Genomic DNA, 16766 nt, shown 5'->3' on the forward strand with positions numbered 1-16766 from the left:
TCATCAATTGTTCTAATATAAAGTAAAGCAGCAAATTATTTTAAATTTTTCATGACACTCTTTGACGCTGTCAGAATATTGTTTCAAAAAAGATAAAACTACATAGCATTAATTTTATAAACAAAAGCATTAACACATAAAATTTTAACTATAGTCTCCACAAAGGATTACCAATAGAAAAATATAAGTGAAATCAATATATAAGAAATTGAAAAAATGAAAAATGAATAAACTTCACTCGAGGCATCTCTTAGGACATTTCAATTCCTCCAAGTTTGTCTCTTGGAGAATACTATTGTTGAATAAATCCACGAGTCAAGCAAAAGTACAAAAGTCAAACTCTTCCTCAGTTACCTTCTATTACCTTCATTGTATCAGCTGGTGAGGTCCAAACAATCAAATCCTCCCAAGATGTTCAGTTGGAAACCACAGTCAGTAGCATGTCACTAGATCTGTATTCACTGCAAGACAATTCCACAAGAGGCTATGCCTATTATAATGGCAAGATATTTAGAAATGGCAGACATTGGAGCAATAACAGGATTTGTTGTTCTAATCAGTGTGTGAAATGCTGTCTGGAAGATGTACTTTATAAAATACATAATATAGGCCGGGTGTGGTCACTCACACCTGTAATCCCAGCACTTTGGGAGGCCATGGTGGGCAGAGCACAAGGTCAGGAGACAGAGACCAGCCTGGCCAACATGGTGAAACCCTGTCTCTACTAAAAATACAAAAATTAGCTGGGGGTGGTGGCAAGTGCCTGTAGTCCCAGCTACTCGGGAGGCTGAGGCAGGAGAATTGCTTGAACCCAGGAGGTGGAAGTTGCAGTGAGCCAAGTTTGCACCACTGCACTCTAGCCTGGCAACAGAGCGAGACTGCGTCTCAAAAAAAAAAAAGAAAAGAAAGAAAGAAAAAAATAGTATAAACCATAAAGCTGTGGCTCAGAAGCAGTTTATTTCCTTACATGAAAGAAAATAAAAAGAATTAGTACTTTAAATGACTTAAATTTACCTTTACCTAGAATAAATCTGATGATTTATTCTATCAAAATAAGTTAAAATGGTAACAGATTTCCAAACCGATAACCTCTTTCCACCCACAACTATACACGTATACCATTTTAAGTGACTTATTTCTCTGTAAAAATACTGTTAAGATGTTTATAGTTCTTCAGGATTACATGTTGAGCCAGGTTTATAAATATGTATAAATATGCAGATGCTCTATCGAATGTTCCTTATCTCATTTGTATTTCCAAAGTTGTGTAAGACAACCTCTGTGGCTTTCAAAAACATCTTGTCACACCCCAGGGGGCAAATTACCTCTATTTTCATTTCCTTTAAAGTTAGATCATTTTATAATTAAGAACTTATTGAAGCAGATTCTCCCCACGTGTAAGCTACTCCCTGGGGAGTAATTTATGCAAAGAGACCCTCTGACTTAATATCATATAAGCTAAAAACTATACAATGGACACCTGAGATTTTCAATCAATTTTGTAATCATTATAAACAATCCAACATTTGAAAGGTTACTGCTAAAAAAAAAAAAAAAAAACCCATAGTACAATGATTTGCAGTGTCATTAGATTATTTTTAAATGAAAAGATCTTTGATAAAGTAATAATAATGTGGCTTGTCATATTTTGTATCCAAAAGTTTTAGAAAACCAATTAACCATAATGATTGATGTCATGATGATGATGGTGGTGAAGGATAACATTTCCTAGCTCTTTACAAAGTGCTTCTACGTAAAATATCTACTTGATCCTCACAAATCTATGAAGTTTATCGGTTAAGCTTTGTAAACCAGAAAACAAAAGATCAGAGATTTTATCTTGGCCATGGCTCCAATCATTAACAGACTAAGGACTGGAGTCCAGAAGGACAGAACAGAATAACATCCAATTATTTTTCTCCTATCACAAAACCTTAAAAACAAATACTAGTTCACGTAATCTAGAAGGTAAAATAAAAAGAAATGAATAGAACTTAGTCTCATAAGTATTTTAGATGACTTTGTCTCTTCTGATGTTTTTTGTCATTAGCTCTTTAGTTGGAGCTATTGGAGTAATAAAGGAATTTAAAAATGTAATCTTATTCTGTCTGTGTGGGAGTCCAATAATGGTTACTGAATGAAGCATCAGGATATTTAGGTAATTTCTGGTTGTCACTTCCCAAATCAACTCAAAACCAGAATTTAACAACCTGGATCTTCAATTTTTTCTCACATGAAAAGTAGGCACAACACTGAGGATTTTTTTGCTTACAAAGATGATTTGAAATTTCTATGAAATATTAACTTTTTAAAACAATGTACTACCCTAAAGCTAAGTATTGTCTTTAAAAAAAAAAAAAAAAGTAAAATAATAAGAAAAAGAGGGCACTGTCTTGCATTTATTTGTTTTGTATATTCAAGAGTGAGAAACTGTAGAAAAGCATCCAAGTGGCAGATTGATATACAAAGCATTTTGAAGTATATTTTGCATAATTATTTTAAATTGGAAGAGGAAATAGCAGATCTTCCTAGTGTGTATAATTTTAACAACTCTTAGAATACTATCAGACATAGGAATCACTACATTCTAAATAAATTTTATCTCATGGATTCGTCCATAACCTGTGTGCTGATTATCTAAAGTCATCTTGCCAAGAGGTTCTATATACATACAGGACATTACAACAAATTGCACACATAGAAAATGGAAATCCCATGCCCCACCATATTCCGCCAAAGTAACTGCCTTACCAACAACCCCATTTTTGTCAAACCTACTACCTTCTCTCTCTCAGCCTCTTGGCTAGGAAACTAGAAGTCACCTTTGACTCTTCATTTCATGTCTGTTCCCTTTTTAAAATCTTATAATCTAGCTTCTACCTTTGAACCATCTTTCTGTTTACATCTTCCTCTCCATTTATCCTGCCACTGATGTAATAAGCCATGTTTTCATCACCTAACACCCAAGTTAGGAATGATCTTTAGTTGGTCTTCTGCTTGTCTATGGGTAGCCTGCCAAACACACCTCTCTAAGGTGAGTTACTTTCATTTCAGTTTGTATTAAATTCATATTTAGTACCCTCATAATTTATCTTGATTTCTCCGTGCATTAATTTTATTTTATTAATTAGATTATTAGTATCATTAGCACATCTTATCCTCCATCAACAGCCTTTATTATCTTAGAGAACATACAGAGCATGCTCAGTAAATATTGGACTGATTTACTATTGGCATTTTTGTAAGTAAACATCCAGCCACACAATTTATACAGCTACCACGCACTGCCCCCTCCCAGAGTTTTGCTTTAATTTATGTATTTATTTTAAATATCACGGAGATAAAGCCATGTGAAAGCTCTCAGGAACTTAATGTTTCAAGTGCAAAACAAGAAAAGAAAATCTGTAGGTTCAAGGGCTTTTTGAGTCATACTATTTTAAGGTCAAGTTCAAAAAGGAGAAAACAGTGACTGCAAGACTTTGGAAAACTGGGTTCTGGCTACATTTTTTTAGTTTGAGAAAAACGAAGCCAACAATGGCAGATAAATGTACTTTCACTTAGAAGAAGCTTAGGACACCCACTGAAATAATAATGCATGACTCCCACACCACCACCCACATGCCCAGTAATTTGAAACACAAACATCACTGCAGAGATAGATGGAAAAGAGATAGGAAGAGTGAAGGGAGAAAGAAAATTTTTGTACGCTCAAAATGTCTATTTTCTCCTTTCAGCACAAATCGAAGTGATACCATGCAAAATTTGTGGCGATAAGTCCTCTGGGATCCACTACGGAGTCATCACATGTGAAGGCTGCAAGGTATGGGACTTTCATACTGCACGCTTCTGTATTTGCCTCAGGCATCTGTATACCTCACAAGACATGGTGACACCTTTTTAAAGAAGGCTTGCTAAAGGATTCTTCTCCCTGCTGCTGACATTCAGGAATTCTCGTGTGGTGGGTGGGAGGGTTGATTTTCTGTTTCTTTGCCTTTTACCTTTTTGTTATTGTCTAACTGGTCAGCAGCTCCTTAAAAATGGATACGTATTTAAAACCTTGAATTATTCACATTTCCAGAGTTATAAATACTGAATTTTGCTGTTTTAGCAGTATTGTCTCCAGTAAATGTCAAGGCACTTATTACTACATTTAAAAACTAACGGTTAAAATAAAGATTATAAACTAATAGATATATATTTAACTATCTGCTTGAGAAAGAGGAAGTCAAGGTAACAGCTGCAATATGCATATGGCCATCCTTTATTCTCACATTCCAGGAAAAAAAAAAAGAAAGAAAACTAGAAGCATGGTATGTTAGAAGCCGACAAGATTATCTCTAAATCGACTAAAATTCACCTGCCCCCACCTCTTCATTTTCCAATGAGGTCCTGAGGTATAAACAAGATCATGTCATTTGATCAACATCACTGATTCAGACAGTGAAGAACAGAGCATGGCCAAAAACACAGAGTTTTTCAGTCTCAGTCCAGTGTTCCCCTAACAGACAGATTCCACCCATTTTTCCCGTGGCAAACTAATTCCTGTTAGCAAGTTGGTTTCCTAAATAAAAAGCTAGAGGAATAGCAGTAAATGTAGGCCTAATCTAAAATGAGAAAACTTTGAAATTTAACAGTAAGTTTTAATAATGAATCCTTAAAAGGAAAGAAAGTGAGTGTGAGAGACACAATAGCCAGGGGAAATCAAAACAGTTCTACAGCTAACGTTAAAGGACCATGTGTAACCAGAACAAATAAAATGCAGCCACAGTCTAGGAGGGAAAGGTAATATGCCGGTACAGTTGTTGGCCAGAGCAATTATAATTTTGATCAAAGATACAAGCAAAGTGAATTATTCTTTTAAGGCCAGTAAACTGAGGGAGATGTAGTATCGTCACAGAGTCTAAGATTTAATCTTAATCTCAACAGGCTTTCAAATATAAAGAAGGCAAAACATACTGTAACTGTCAAATACTGGTACTGTGTGAAAAATTGACAATGTCTTCATAATAGTCTAAAAATGTATGAGTCCTAGAATTAAAACCAGACAAAGAAAAGAAAAGAAAAGAAATAAGAATAAAAAGGGAGAGGGAAGGAGAGGGAGCGTAGTAGTAACTAACATACTAACCTGTCAACACACTGCTGTACTTTAGTGATTAGTAATAATCTGTTTGTGAATATCATGAGATGCTCTTTGCATTCTGCTCCTCTGCAGACCTATAATTAAGAATTGCATGTTATTCACTCTAATGCAATTTTTAAGCTCATTGAGAAGAAACAATAAGCAAAATTATGTCAACAATTCGTTACCCTTCTTAAGTTATTACATCCTCTAGGCAGATAGACAAATAGTTTTCTTCATAAACAATAATAATTATGAAGTCATAATCCTCTTCCTTGAAAGTATTTCCATTGTTCTATTGGCTTGCTATGCAATCTTGAGAACTCTAGTTTGTAATATCTACTGAAACTGATTTTTAGATCAATGTCAAAATGGAGATGCTTGGCATTTGATTGTATAAGCTCTATTTGAAAAATGTGTGATTTCAAAATATGGGGATATGTTCAAGTTAAAAAGCAAAATATTTTAAACAGTAATTTACAAAAAATTTCACTAATGCGCAAATATAACCCAATAGGCCAACGGTCAAGAACAAATGTTATCCTTTCTATTTAAAAGAAGAATCCACAATCAAAGTAATTATGCTGTTATTATGAAGCATACTCTAATGTTTTAATTCATGGAAAGCCCCACATTTGTAAATATGTTACATTTTTTCTGCAAATAGAAAACTTAAAATTTCTCTTCAGAATTTGATGTCAATGTCAGCACATTCAGTATTAACCTCTGAGTTTTCATAATACTGTTTTCAAGTCAACATAAACAACGCATTCTAAATAACATCAATTCAGCTTGTACACTTATTCAAATTCCTATTCACTCAAAAAAATTTGGAATGCAATCTCTTTTTCATGCCAAAAACCTCATTTGCAATAATGAGCAACAGATAAGCAAGAAACACTTTGTAATTAATGTCAAATTGGTCTTAAATTAGGGCTGTAGCTGTGACTTCAGAAAAGTCCTTTCTGTCCTGTCAACCCTTTTGCAAAGTAGTACTAGAGTATCCAAAGATAAAAACCACACAATTCTGTCTTAAAATGTAAATTTCAAGTCATCTTTAATCAAGACTGATGGGCTGAGGTTATACTTTCTGACAGTTTTCAGGGTATATGAAGTGCATCATTTCAATCCCTGGGGGCTTAGGTTTGATCTCTATTTTAAGGTGCTCCATGAATTCAGTCAAACTGGACAGTCAGATGTCTCACTCTGCCATCACTGGTTTATTAAATAAGGAATGCACATGGATCTATGAGGATGAAACTAGTCCTTATTGTTGAATGGCTAAGCCAGTTGGGACTCACTCTCTAAGGAGATCCTTGGCCATACCTCCATTTCTGAGATGCTTCACACATTGACCAAGCTCTCTTCAATAATGCCATGCTGAGCCATATTGGAGTTCAAGACAAAAGGAATATCACTAATACAGATCCTTTCTTTAAATTATTGGGTATTTTTGCATTAATGTTGATTTTTAACACATTTTGTTAAAATACCGTTTTCTAAATACAAAAATTTTAGACAACCTTGAAATGTTGTGGGCAAGGTGATTGCCTCACTAGGCTCACCTAGCCCTGGCCCTGCTTCTTCATCCTGTAGATAGTTGAGGAAACACAGAAGCTGTTTGAGGGAAGTCAGGGGATCTATTCCAGGCTTCTCTGCAAGATAGGCATTGAGTCTACCCTTCCTGAACTTTTCTAGACTTCCTCCTTCCAAATGATGATGCTGTAGGATATCTTTTCCCAAAATTTCTCTTGGAAAGCGTAATGTAGACCATCATTTTGTTCATGATGCTTTGTACTTTTCCTTTTTTGCTCTAGGCAATTCAAGAGTAAAGAGTGATTAGGGAAATTGATGAGTCAATGAATGGATGAATGGTAACTTATCTATCTATGGAGAAAATGCTTATTTTCTCCAACAGAGTTTTCTGTAAGACAACTAAGGAGAAATTTTTTAAAAATTAACTCAGCTGTGGATTTCTTTAGAGAAGCAGTGTATAGTCACTGGTAGTTCATTTTGTATGTGATGAACCCAAATGTACTTGCATGAAGACGTCTTACGCTGAATAGCGTGAGGCCAAGTAGAGACCATTCATTCAGTTTTGACTTAATACTTTTTGTTGTTGAACAGCTTATATATAATATTTTCTTTTTTCCAAGTTGGGGTTCATTATTTAAAACAACTTTGCATAGCCATTCATGGTGGCACACGCCTGTAATCCCAGCTATAGTCTGAGGCAGAAGGATCACTTGAGTCTAGGAGTTTGAGGCCGCAGTACACTATGATCGTGCCTGTAAATAGCCACTGCGCTCTAACATGAACAACAGAGCAAGACACCTCAAAGAGCTTAAAAAAAAAAAAAAAAAAAAAAAAAAAAAAAAAAAAAAAAAAAAAAAAAAAAAAAAAAAAAAAAAACACTTTTCGGCTGCATTCTAGCCAAATTCAAAAATTTTATGGTGGGGAAAAACGCATCTTAGAAACTAAAAAAACCATACCACATACTCCTCAGTGTTGCTTTTGCTTACCAATACTGCAAGTTCCTTACCACCACAACACTCGACACAAGCCTGTATGATTGTCCCCACCAAGTTCTGTCACGTTTGGTTTAGCAGTGACACTCTCCTTTGTTACTCCTTCCCCACTGTTCTTTGGGAGGCAGAAACTTCTGTTTATTTCTAAATAGAACAGCGCAGCTGCAAATGTCTTTCACAAACATTGATTCAAAGAACAAACAAATGAGTGAATGGGTAAATGAATGATACCTTCACATCTCTGCAGATCGCATATATTTTCCCCAGCAGAAATATCTGCAAGCATACAAGAAGAGGTATCCAAAGAGCTTTAAAAATTAAACTCAGTTATGTTCACTGTAGAAAATGTAGCAAATGCATATGTTAATATTATCTGTGTCCCTTCTTATAAATCTGTTTCCCTTTCCTTCTCTTTTTCCCTCAAGGGATTCTTTAGGAGGAGCCAGCAGAACAATGCCTCTTATTCCTGCCCAAGGCAGAGAAACTGTTTAATTGACAGAACCAACAGAAACCGTTGCCAACACTGCCGACTGCAGAAGTGTCTTGCCCTAGGAATGTCAAGAGATGGTAAGGCATTACCTTCCTGTTTCTTACGTAAGCTCTTTCAAATGGATGTTTTGCTGGAGTCTATTTAAGCCACTGGAAGAATTCTAGATGAGGGAATTGGGGAAAAGAAGAAAAGAAAATCACTGTGCTAGTAGTGCATTAAAAGGAAAAGTAAGAACATACAAAAATGTAGCATTGCCTATGAAATAAGAAGAAAGCAAAGACTTAACTATAGCTCAAGGAGCAACTTGTGCTAACTAGGTTTAGTGGAAGCCACATAGACCTAGGTTGAAGGTAACCATCTGTCTAGGTTTGCCTGCCAATGAGGGATGTCCAGGGACATGAGACTTTCAGACATAATGCCGGAAAGTCCTAAGCAAAGCAGGACTATATCTATGTTCACTGGGTAGGTCTGACCAGGCTTGCTTACTGTATGGAGACAATAAGAAATTGCATATGCTTCTATGGGAAGCCAGAAAGTTCTGCTGGTTGGTCATACTACCCAGAGGAGGTTTTGAACTATCTGAGTCCATAATGAAATTTCCAAAGGCGAGAGCAGAAGTCCAAGTCTCAGAAGGGCTGTGTAGGTGATGTCCTACTCAGAACATGATACAATGTGCACTCCACCTTCATGCCCACCCACACTGAATGGCTTGGCTTCTCAAGGGAATATCTTAGAGTAATGGAAGAGGCCAAATAAACTTAAACAAGATGGGCAAAGAATTTCACCTAGCTTTTTTTCCATTTTCAGTCATTCATCCAAACTAATTCTTTCCCTGCTGACATTGGACACATCACCCCTGTATCATATTGTGAGTGGCCCTGAGTCATGGGGCCATTTCTGTCTTAGTCTCATGAAAACCTCAGGCTCTGGTTAAAAGTACGCACCTAAATGTTTGTTGAATGATCCATGGAAATCTCTTCTACCTAGAGCCTCAGACATAGACAACGCCCCTGACACTTTCTGTCTTTGTGTAAATCACTGTGGATTCTGGGGCTCTGGTTGCACTTCCTCTGGTAAAATTCAAGGCTGTATAGACACACAGAAAACAAAAAAACTTCCAAGTTTTAAAGAAATATGAATAATTGGCATGCATTTAGTATAAAGGGATTTCGTGAGTGAGTAGATTCTTTACCTTTTCTCTAACTCCCAATTCACCTAAACTTGTTCTGTACAAAAGTACATCTATAAAACAAATTTGACCAAATTAAAAAAAATCTAGCCTGAAACCCTTCCGTTTATAGGTAGCTTTTAAAGCTACAGAGATGAGGTTTCCAAAATTTTTCAATGAACTGATTTTCTTTTTAAATTTGTTTTACTGGGTTCACTAACCACATACGTTTACCTAAGGTAAATTTATAGCAATGTGTACTTCTGTATAACCAAGGCAAATGAATTCAGAGAGAGGGTTAAGTGGTTTTCAATACTTATTTGGTATAATCATATGGGAATTTGAGTTGATCATTTTGAACTTCATGTCTACCATGTGGCAGTAGGTAGCACATTAACTCATAGTGTCTGAAAAGCCCCATTAATAATTGTGCAAAGAGATAAGTCATAGGGTATTTGTTTTTGTTACTTCCTCCTACAATAAAAGGAAGTATCTTTCTGGAAGGGCAGGTCTGAGTCTGTGCTCGTGAACAGGATCATAGATAAGAGATGAATATATGATCCAAGGCATATTCAGCAGATTTAGTGACATCAGCCCACAAAATCTAGGTGGTCTTAATCCCATAACATAAAAGAAGTGTGTTGAGAGGGTGGAAGGGTCATTTAACAGAGCCACAATTTATTCTCAAGGAGGAAGGAATTCATTGCAGCACATAAACCTCTATGCAAATAAAAGCAATATAGTGTCTAAGGACACTGAGGATTAAGAATAATGATTCAACTTTGGGTCCAGAGACAATCCTGAGGCTGCCTGGGACATCTTCCAAAATGCCTCCTAAGCACATCTTATGTGAAATTAATCATGATGAGAAAGGGTCAGGGGTCTGGGTGGGGTGGGGAATGTGGAGAAGAAGGGGCTCAAGCAGAAGAAAAAAACAAATGACTCTCTCTAAGGGAAAAAGCTGCTTCTTCACTACATCACACAGAGAAAGTTTGGACTGAACCTTGATTAGAAAGGGTACCTTATGCCAAGTAAATTAAACTAATACCAAAGAAGCTGAATAGGTTTTATCTCCTATTGATAAGTAATGCCTAGTATGTAGTATTGAACGATTCAAAAGCCCTGAAAGTATGTTTGATTACCTATGTCTAGTAAGGGCTCAAGAACGAAAGGCAGGGTTATTTCTTAATCAGAATAACCCCTATCTTCTTCTGATTCAGCAACTATTTTTAAAGTGATTTAGAAATTGTACGAATAGCCGGAGTGAGATATCCTCACATCTAACTGCTTTCTACAGCCCCCTACTTCCCTCAGAGATAAAGTGGCATCTTCATTTTGGTGTATGCATTTGCTCTCTGTTGATTAGGCTCCAAGAATGTTTATTTCACCGTACGTGGCTACTTAACGTGGCCACTAGGAGATAGCTTAAAATAACTGTTGAAAACACTGGATTTTCATTCTCTCTTGAAATTTCACTGCTATAGTGGTTTATTAGCTTTGGCAAATATATCAGTAGTCATCAAATTTATCAATAATGAATTTGTTCAAATTTAGCTTAAGCAAAGAATCAAAAATCAAATCCACTTGGAATTACATATACATGTGTCTTTATGCATATAAAAAGGTGAAGGCATGTGTACGTGTGTGTCTGTGTGTATGTGTGTGTGTGTGAATTGGTAGCATGCATATTCCCACTGAATCTTCTCTATCATTTTTTTTTTCCTTTAACCTACATCCTTTACAAAGGAATCTTCAGGGTAACTGTTTCCAATTGTGCTACTACAAATTGATACACACTAGAATATGTCCTCCTGAGCGGCACGCCTCTACAAAAAGATAGAAGTTGTCCTATAAGGACAGGTTTCACAGATTAAGCTTTTTCTATCCAGAACTGCATTGCCCAATCCACATGTCACTACTTAAATAATTTAAATTTAAATGAATTTAAATTAAATAAAATTTAAAATTCAGTTCTTCAGTCACACTAGCTATATTTCAAGTGTTCATTAGGCACATGCAGCTTGCAACTACCGTATTGGAAAGCACAGAGAACATTTCATCATCACAGGAAGTTCTGTTGGAGAAAAAGAGGAAGGAGAAGAGAGACAAGATTTTAAAATAATGAGTAGGCATAGGTAGATTGAATCAGATTTCTAATACGAAGCCTACAGCACTAAAAACGGGGCAGCAGAAGAGGCACGTCTCTGAAGCTGAAACGAGTTAAATTAAGACCAGTTTCACTGGTAAACAGCAAAATATAAATATAGAGAACTTTACAACCAATGATAGTAGATAAAATAATTTTGGAAATTTATAGAAAGTCATAGATGATAGTCAATTGGGTTCTCTTGAAAGCAAAAACATGTGTCCATGTCTTATGTAAATAGAAATCTTTGAAGGAGCTATGACTTTATTTTTTAGTTATATCAAAAACTTCCATTCCACTTAGAATATCACAGTTCAAATAAATATGAAATGATTTCCGATACTTTCACATAAAATTGTTCTTTGCTATTATGGGATCAAAATGAGGGTTAAGAGCATATAATGAGCAAATACCATCATCACTGAATATTTATAAAGCACTTGCAATGTATACAGAATTTTGCTGGTTTCTTTAAAAGGTAGCAGTTTAATAAGAGGCTGTCTTTATACTCAAGTGAATGTCATTAACAGAATAATTCAGGTTTGAGAGAGGCAAACAGTTAAAATATATGCCAGTCTGATTAATATGTAGTGATAAGAAGAATGCTAATATTTGAAATATCAACAAGGCCTTTGTTAAAGTAGTTCTATGAATACAACAAATGTATTTACAAATAGTGAAAATGAATTATGTCAAGAAAATCAGTAGGTTTATTTTTGTCATGTAATTTTTCCCCACATTTGTCACAACTGTTATTGCAAGAAGGGGCATAAAACTGAAACACTGGCTCATCCATGTTTCTGAAATAAATGGAAAACTAATTCTAGAATAGTATTATAGTCATTGTCAGTGAAGTCTTTGATTTAGGATTATGCCCGAAACAACTCTAAAATGTAGTACTTTTACATTGTTTCCTTGAAAATATTTCAGTTGCTCAGTGACAGGATAAGTCAATTTTGTAAAAAATGCAGAGCTTTTCTTTGTTGAGTTCTTAGACATTTACCATGGCAGAGGTCTTGGCAGCATACTCTTTTGACATTGTTAGCTTGTGATTATGATGTCTGTGGTTAACAGCAGATTTCTGCATACATCAGCTGCAGGTCACTTCTATAGCTCTGCTAATTGTAGATAGCCTTGCCTGGGAGGACCAAAGAGGTTTGGCTCTGCTTCACATATCCCCCAGCAAGCTTATCCTCCAGCAAGATAGCTCAGGCATGTCCTTATCATGGTGAGGTGCACAATCACACAAGCCTTTTTCAAGTCTCTGCCGTGTCACATTTGTCAATATTCCATTGGTCCCCAGTGGGTCACATGACTCTGGGCAGGATGCCTGCAAAGAAAGAAAGAGCACTGCAAATTGACCTGGGGAAAGGCGTGGAAAGAAATAGACAAGAGGAATCAGGGTCATTAACGCAATCGGTCCTCCACAAAGTTTATTTCCTAAATAAAGTGTATACAGAAATCTAAAGCAAGGATTAAATGGAAAATATTTTTTTAAAAAATACTGCATTTCTATATTTATGTTAGAAGAGTTTCTTATTCTCAATTTTTAATTCCTATAAATTTTGAACCAATAAAATGTAAAACTATTCTACTAAAATAAGTCAGAAAGTAAATGTACCCTAGCTATAATAAAAATCTTCATCTATAGCAATGGATACAAACCTTGTATTCACTTCCATAACTCTACAACAAAGAGCTATTCTGAACCCACCCAAATGCAAAGGGCAGAAGGGCAGCAAATAAAAAACACTAGTTTCCTGGGGGAGTAGGGGAAGTTCTTTCTGAATTAATATTTGTAATTGTTTATTTTTTCCTATGCAAAAGGTGTTTTTTCCCCTAGAGAATAATATGTAATAAATTGCTTGGAAAGATGTAATATAAAGATACAGAGGAAGCTTGCTCTACAAGTTACTGTAGAATTTGGTACACAGACAAACTGGCAATGTCGCTGCAATTAGTAAGCAAATAAATTTGTCTCTGAGAATCAAAATCTAAGAAAGGTAGTGTCTCTACAAACAAAGTTAAAGACAACAATCTAAATAATTCAAGACCATACAAAAGCAACCACTAAGATGGAAAGGGAAGGTTAGTCTGAATGAGTCAGATTGTTTGTCTTCTTCACACAGAAAAAATTACTAATTATCACTTTGTTTACCTACTAAGGCAGCATCAGAAAGCCAGAATGTAGATTTTTAAGAAGGATTAAGAAGATACAGAAAGGGTTTGTTTTCTTCAAGCCCAGCCCTCACATCCACAATCTAGCAGGCAAGGAGGAAAACATGCCCCAATACCTGGGAGTGAACGCAACACTTCCATTTACTTCCCATTAATCAGAACTTAATCACCTACACACCCGCCAGTGATGGGGGCTGGGAGGTATGGTTTCCATTCTGATCAGCCTATGCCCAGATAAGTATGGTAGCTCTGTACCCAATGGAAGAAGAAAATGAATTTTGGAGGAATATTTGAGGAGCAGGGTGAATGGCAGCTATTTCACTGAGGGAACTTCTTCTGTGTTCCCTTTGTGCTAGAGAGTTCTTAAGCACGTCACCATTTAGATGATGTTCTCAGAAGAGATGACTGAAACCAGGAACTGAGCCTTTTTCTAAACTCCATTTCCTTCCTTTTCCATTCTCTGAGCTCCTAACACCAAGAGGTGGTAGGAATACAGTCACAAAAGAACAGAAAACAGAAACTCAGAGAGGAGCCTCCAAGTTTGTCATTGTCCCCGGCATTAACATGAGCTGAACAATGCTTGATAATTCCAACAAGGTAGGCCAGTGACTCAGGATGTTCACATCCTAAAAAGGCAGTTGATGACGTGTGAGGAAAAATGTCAATATTCACAACAGTTCAGGAGGTTCAGTATCTTAAGAAACAACACATTGAAATGAAAGTACCTTTATATTACTCTGTGACTACTTGCAGCACTTCCTTCTTCTTCCTCAGACTGCCTGAGAATATTGCCAGAAGAGATGGGAAAAATAAAGCTTGGGAGTGGTAGAACAAGAAAAGATAGTTACTGTTCTGCTCATTGCTCAGCATTGGATGCCCTAAATTGCTGTTTTCCAAAGATTCTTATCATTTGATCCCAAAAGCCAACTGAAGACAAATGATGCCATTGCTTAAAATTATGTTTATCACCCAGCCCTATGTCTTTGGTCTTAACCCAACACAGTATTTAGAAAATTGACCTGGCTGGGTTCAGTGGCTCATATCTGTAATCCCAGCACTTTGGGAGGACGAGACGGGAGGCGTGCTCGAGGCCAGGAGTTCAAGACTAGACTGGGCAATATAGCAAGGCCCCATCTCTACAAAAATAAAAAAAGTTAGGTGGACCTGGTGACATGTACCTGTAGTCCTAACTACTCAGGAGACTGAGGCGGGAGGGTTAATTGAGCCCAGGAACCTGAGATTTCAGTGAGCTATGATCATGCCATTGCACTCCAGCCTGGACAACAGAGCAAGATCCTATCTCTTAAAGAAAGATATTGTAAAAATTAAAAAGAAATTTAAGAAAGAAAACAGAAAATAAGTCTGAAAGTGAAATACTAGGGTCCAACCTGGTAATCTAGTAATCCTAATGATTAAGGGAAAAGTTAGTTTTGAGTGTTGGTTAACTTTTTTATAGCAAGTACTATCAGTAATTTGGTATTTTGGTTTTTTGCATTTTTTTCACACATAAGAAAAAAGAGGAAAATATGCTTTCTAACTTCATGGCAATGAGAAATGCATACATAAGTTTTTATATTCCTTCCTGGCTTAGATTTATTTCTCACTGTGAGCATAAACCAGAATAGGTACCCTCTGAATATAACCTTTCCCCAAATGTGGAGTCCAAATGAATGGGTTCTGAAGTTATGGTGCCAGACATTTGTGTGTTTGATGTTGAAGGGCCGACCATCTCGTGGCCCATCGTACCCGAGGTGGTTAACGCAAATGATAACCACAGTGCTGTTTTCTGCTTTTCTCTCCAAACCAGCTGTGAAGTTTGGGAGGATGTCCAAGAAGCAAAGGGACAGCCTGTATGCTGAGGTGCAGAAGCACCAGCAGCGGCTGCAGGAACAGCGGCAGCAGCAGAGTGGGGAGGCGGAAGCCCTTGCCAGGGTGTACAGCAGCAGCATCAGCAATGGCCTGAGCAACCTGAACAACGAGACCAGCAGCACTTATGCCAACGGGCACGTCATTGACCTGCCCAAATCTGAGGGTTATTACAACGTTGATTCTAGTCAGCCGTCCCCTGATCAGTCAGGACTTGACATGACTGGAATCAAACAGATAAAGCAAGAACCTATCTATGACCTCACATCCGTACCCAACTTGTTTACCTATAGCTCTTTCAACAATGGGCAGTTAGCACCAGGGATAACCATGACTGAAATCGGTAAGTGGAAGTCTCCTCCCAGTGTTTGTTTTTTTTGTTGGTTTTTTTTTTTTTTTTTTTTTTGTTTTGTTTTGTTTTGTTTTGTTTTGTTTTTGCGATTCTGCTGCTTTGAATTTACTTTGGTCCTATTTAGTATGGTTATTTTCTTAGATCTAAATTGAATTACTTGGATTCACAGCTTCTAATGAGAAAACAAATTGATTTTTAAATATATTCTAATAAATGTCATTTTTCCCCGCCCCATAAAAGTTGATTTCAAGCAAAGGAAGAAAGAAGAAATTATAAATAGAAAGATGCTATCTGTAAAGAACAGATGCTATCTGTTGAATTTGGGTTCTCACTGAAGGAAAAATGTTATTGGTATAAACAGGGAAATTTCGGCATGTATTCAAAGTTGATGCTATTCAAAGTGAAATTGCTGAAAGATAGAGAAACAGTGTGGAATAACCAAATGAACAGGGGCCCAACTCTTCCTCTAAGATAAATGGGGACAAACTTTAAGCAAGCAGTATCTCAGCTTCCTTCTTGGTGAAGTCAGGGCGATAGACCAGAAGACCGCCAAGGCTCTTGTAAATCTGAATTCAAGAATTCCATATGGGATTCTGAATTACAGCAATGAAAAGAGTGTAGTCTGGAATGTTACAGAACACAAGAGCAACAAATAAGCTAGTCATTGGCATGATCGCATCTGCAAGCTGATCCTCTTTCCTTCGATTCCTGAGGAGTGATCAAGAGTGCCCTGTCTTAGGCAAGCTCTCTTCTGACCCACTGCAGCTTTGTTTTACTCTATCAAACTCAGGAGTCTATTAAATGTTTAACCAGTTAATCTCATCAACTAACTGCCTTAAAAATATTGAAGTAGGTTTAACACATTGCTCTCCTGGGTAACAGGGTGGCATGTTAACAGTAGCTAGAAGAGCCAAGCAAA

The 16766-nt window shown here is 36.6% G+C and overlaps 1 protein-coding gene across 4 annotated transcripts in view; it reads left to right on the top strand.

Moving 5' to 3' along the window:
* RORB (RAR related orphan receptor B) overlaps nucleotides 1–16766 on the top strand; it is a 189243-nt gene that overhangs the window by 125763 nt on the left and 46714 nt on the right. For all 4 annotated transcript variants that reach the window (XM_017543235.2, XM_037743736.1, XM_037743737.1 and 1 more), the window contains 3 exons: nucleotides 3735–3820; nucleotides 8073–8214; nucleotides 15437–15838. In XM_017543235.2, coding sequence (XP_017398724.1) covers nucleotides 3735–3820; nucleotides 8073–8214; nucleotides 15437–15838 — 630 coding nt within the window. The remainder of the gene's footprint in view (nucleotides 1–3734; nucleotides 3821–8072; nucleotides 8215–15436; nucleotides 15839–16766) is intronic.

This window comes from Cebus imitator, unplaced genomic scaffold, assembly GCF_001604975.1.
Source record: "Cebus imitator isolate Cc_AM_T3 unplaced genomic scaffold, Cebus_imitator-1.0 Scaffold150, whole genome shotgun sequence".
NCBI classification, from domain to species: Eukaryota; Metazoa; Chordata; class Mammalia; order Primates; family Cebidae; genus Cebus; species Cebus imitator.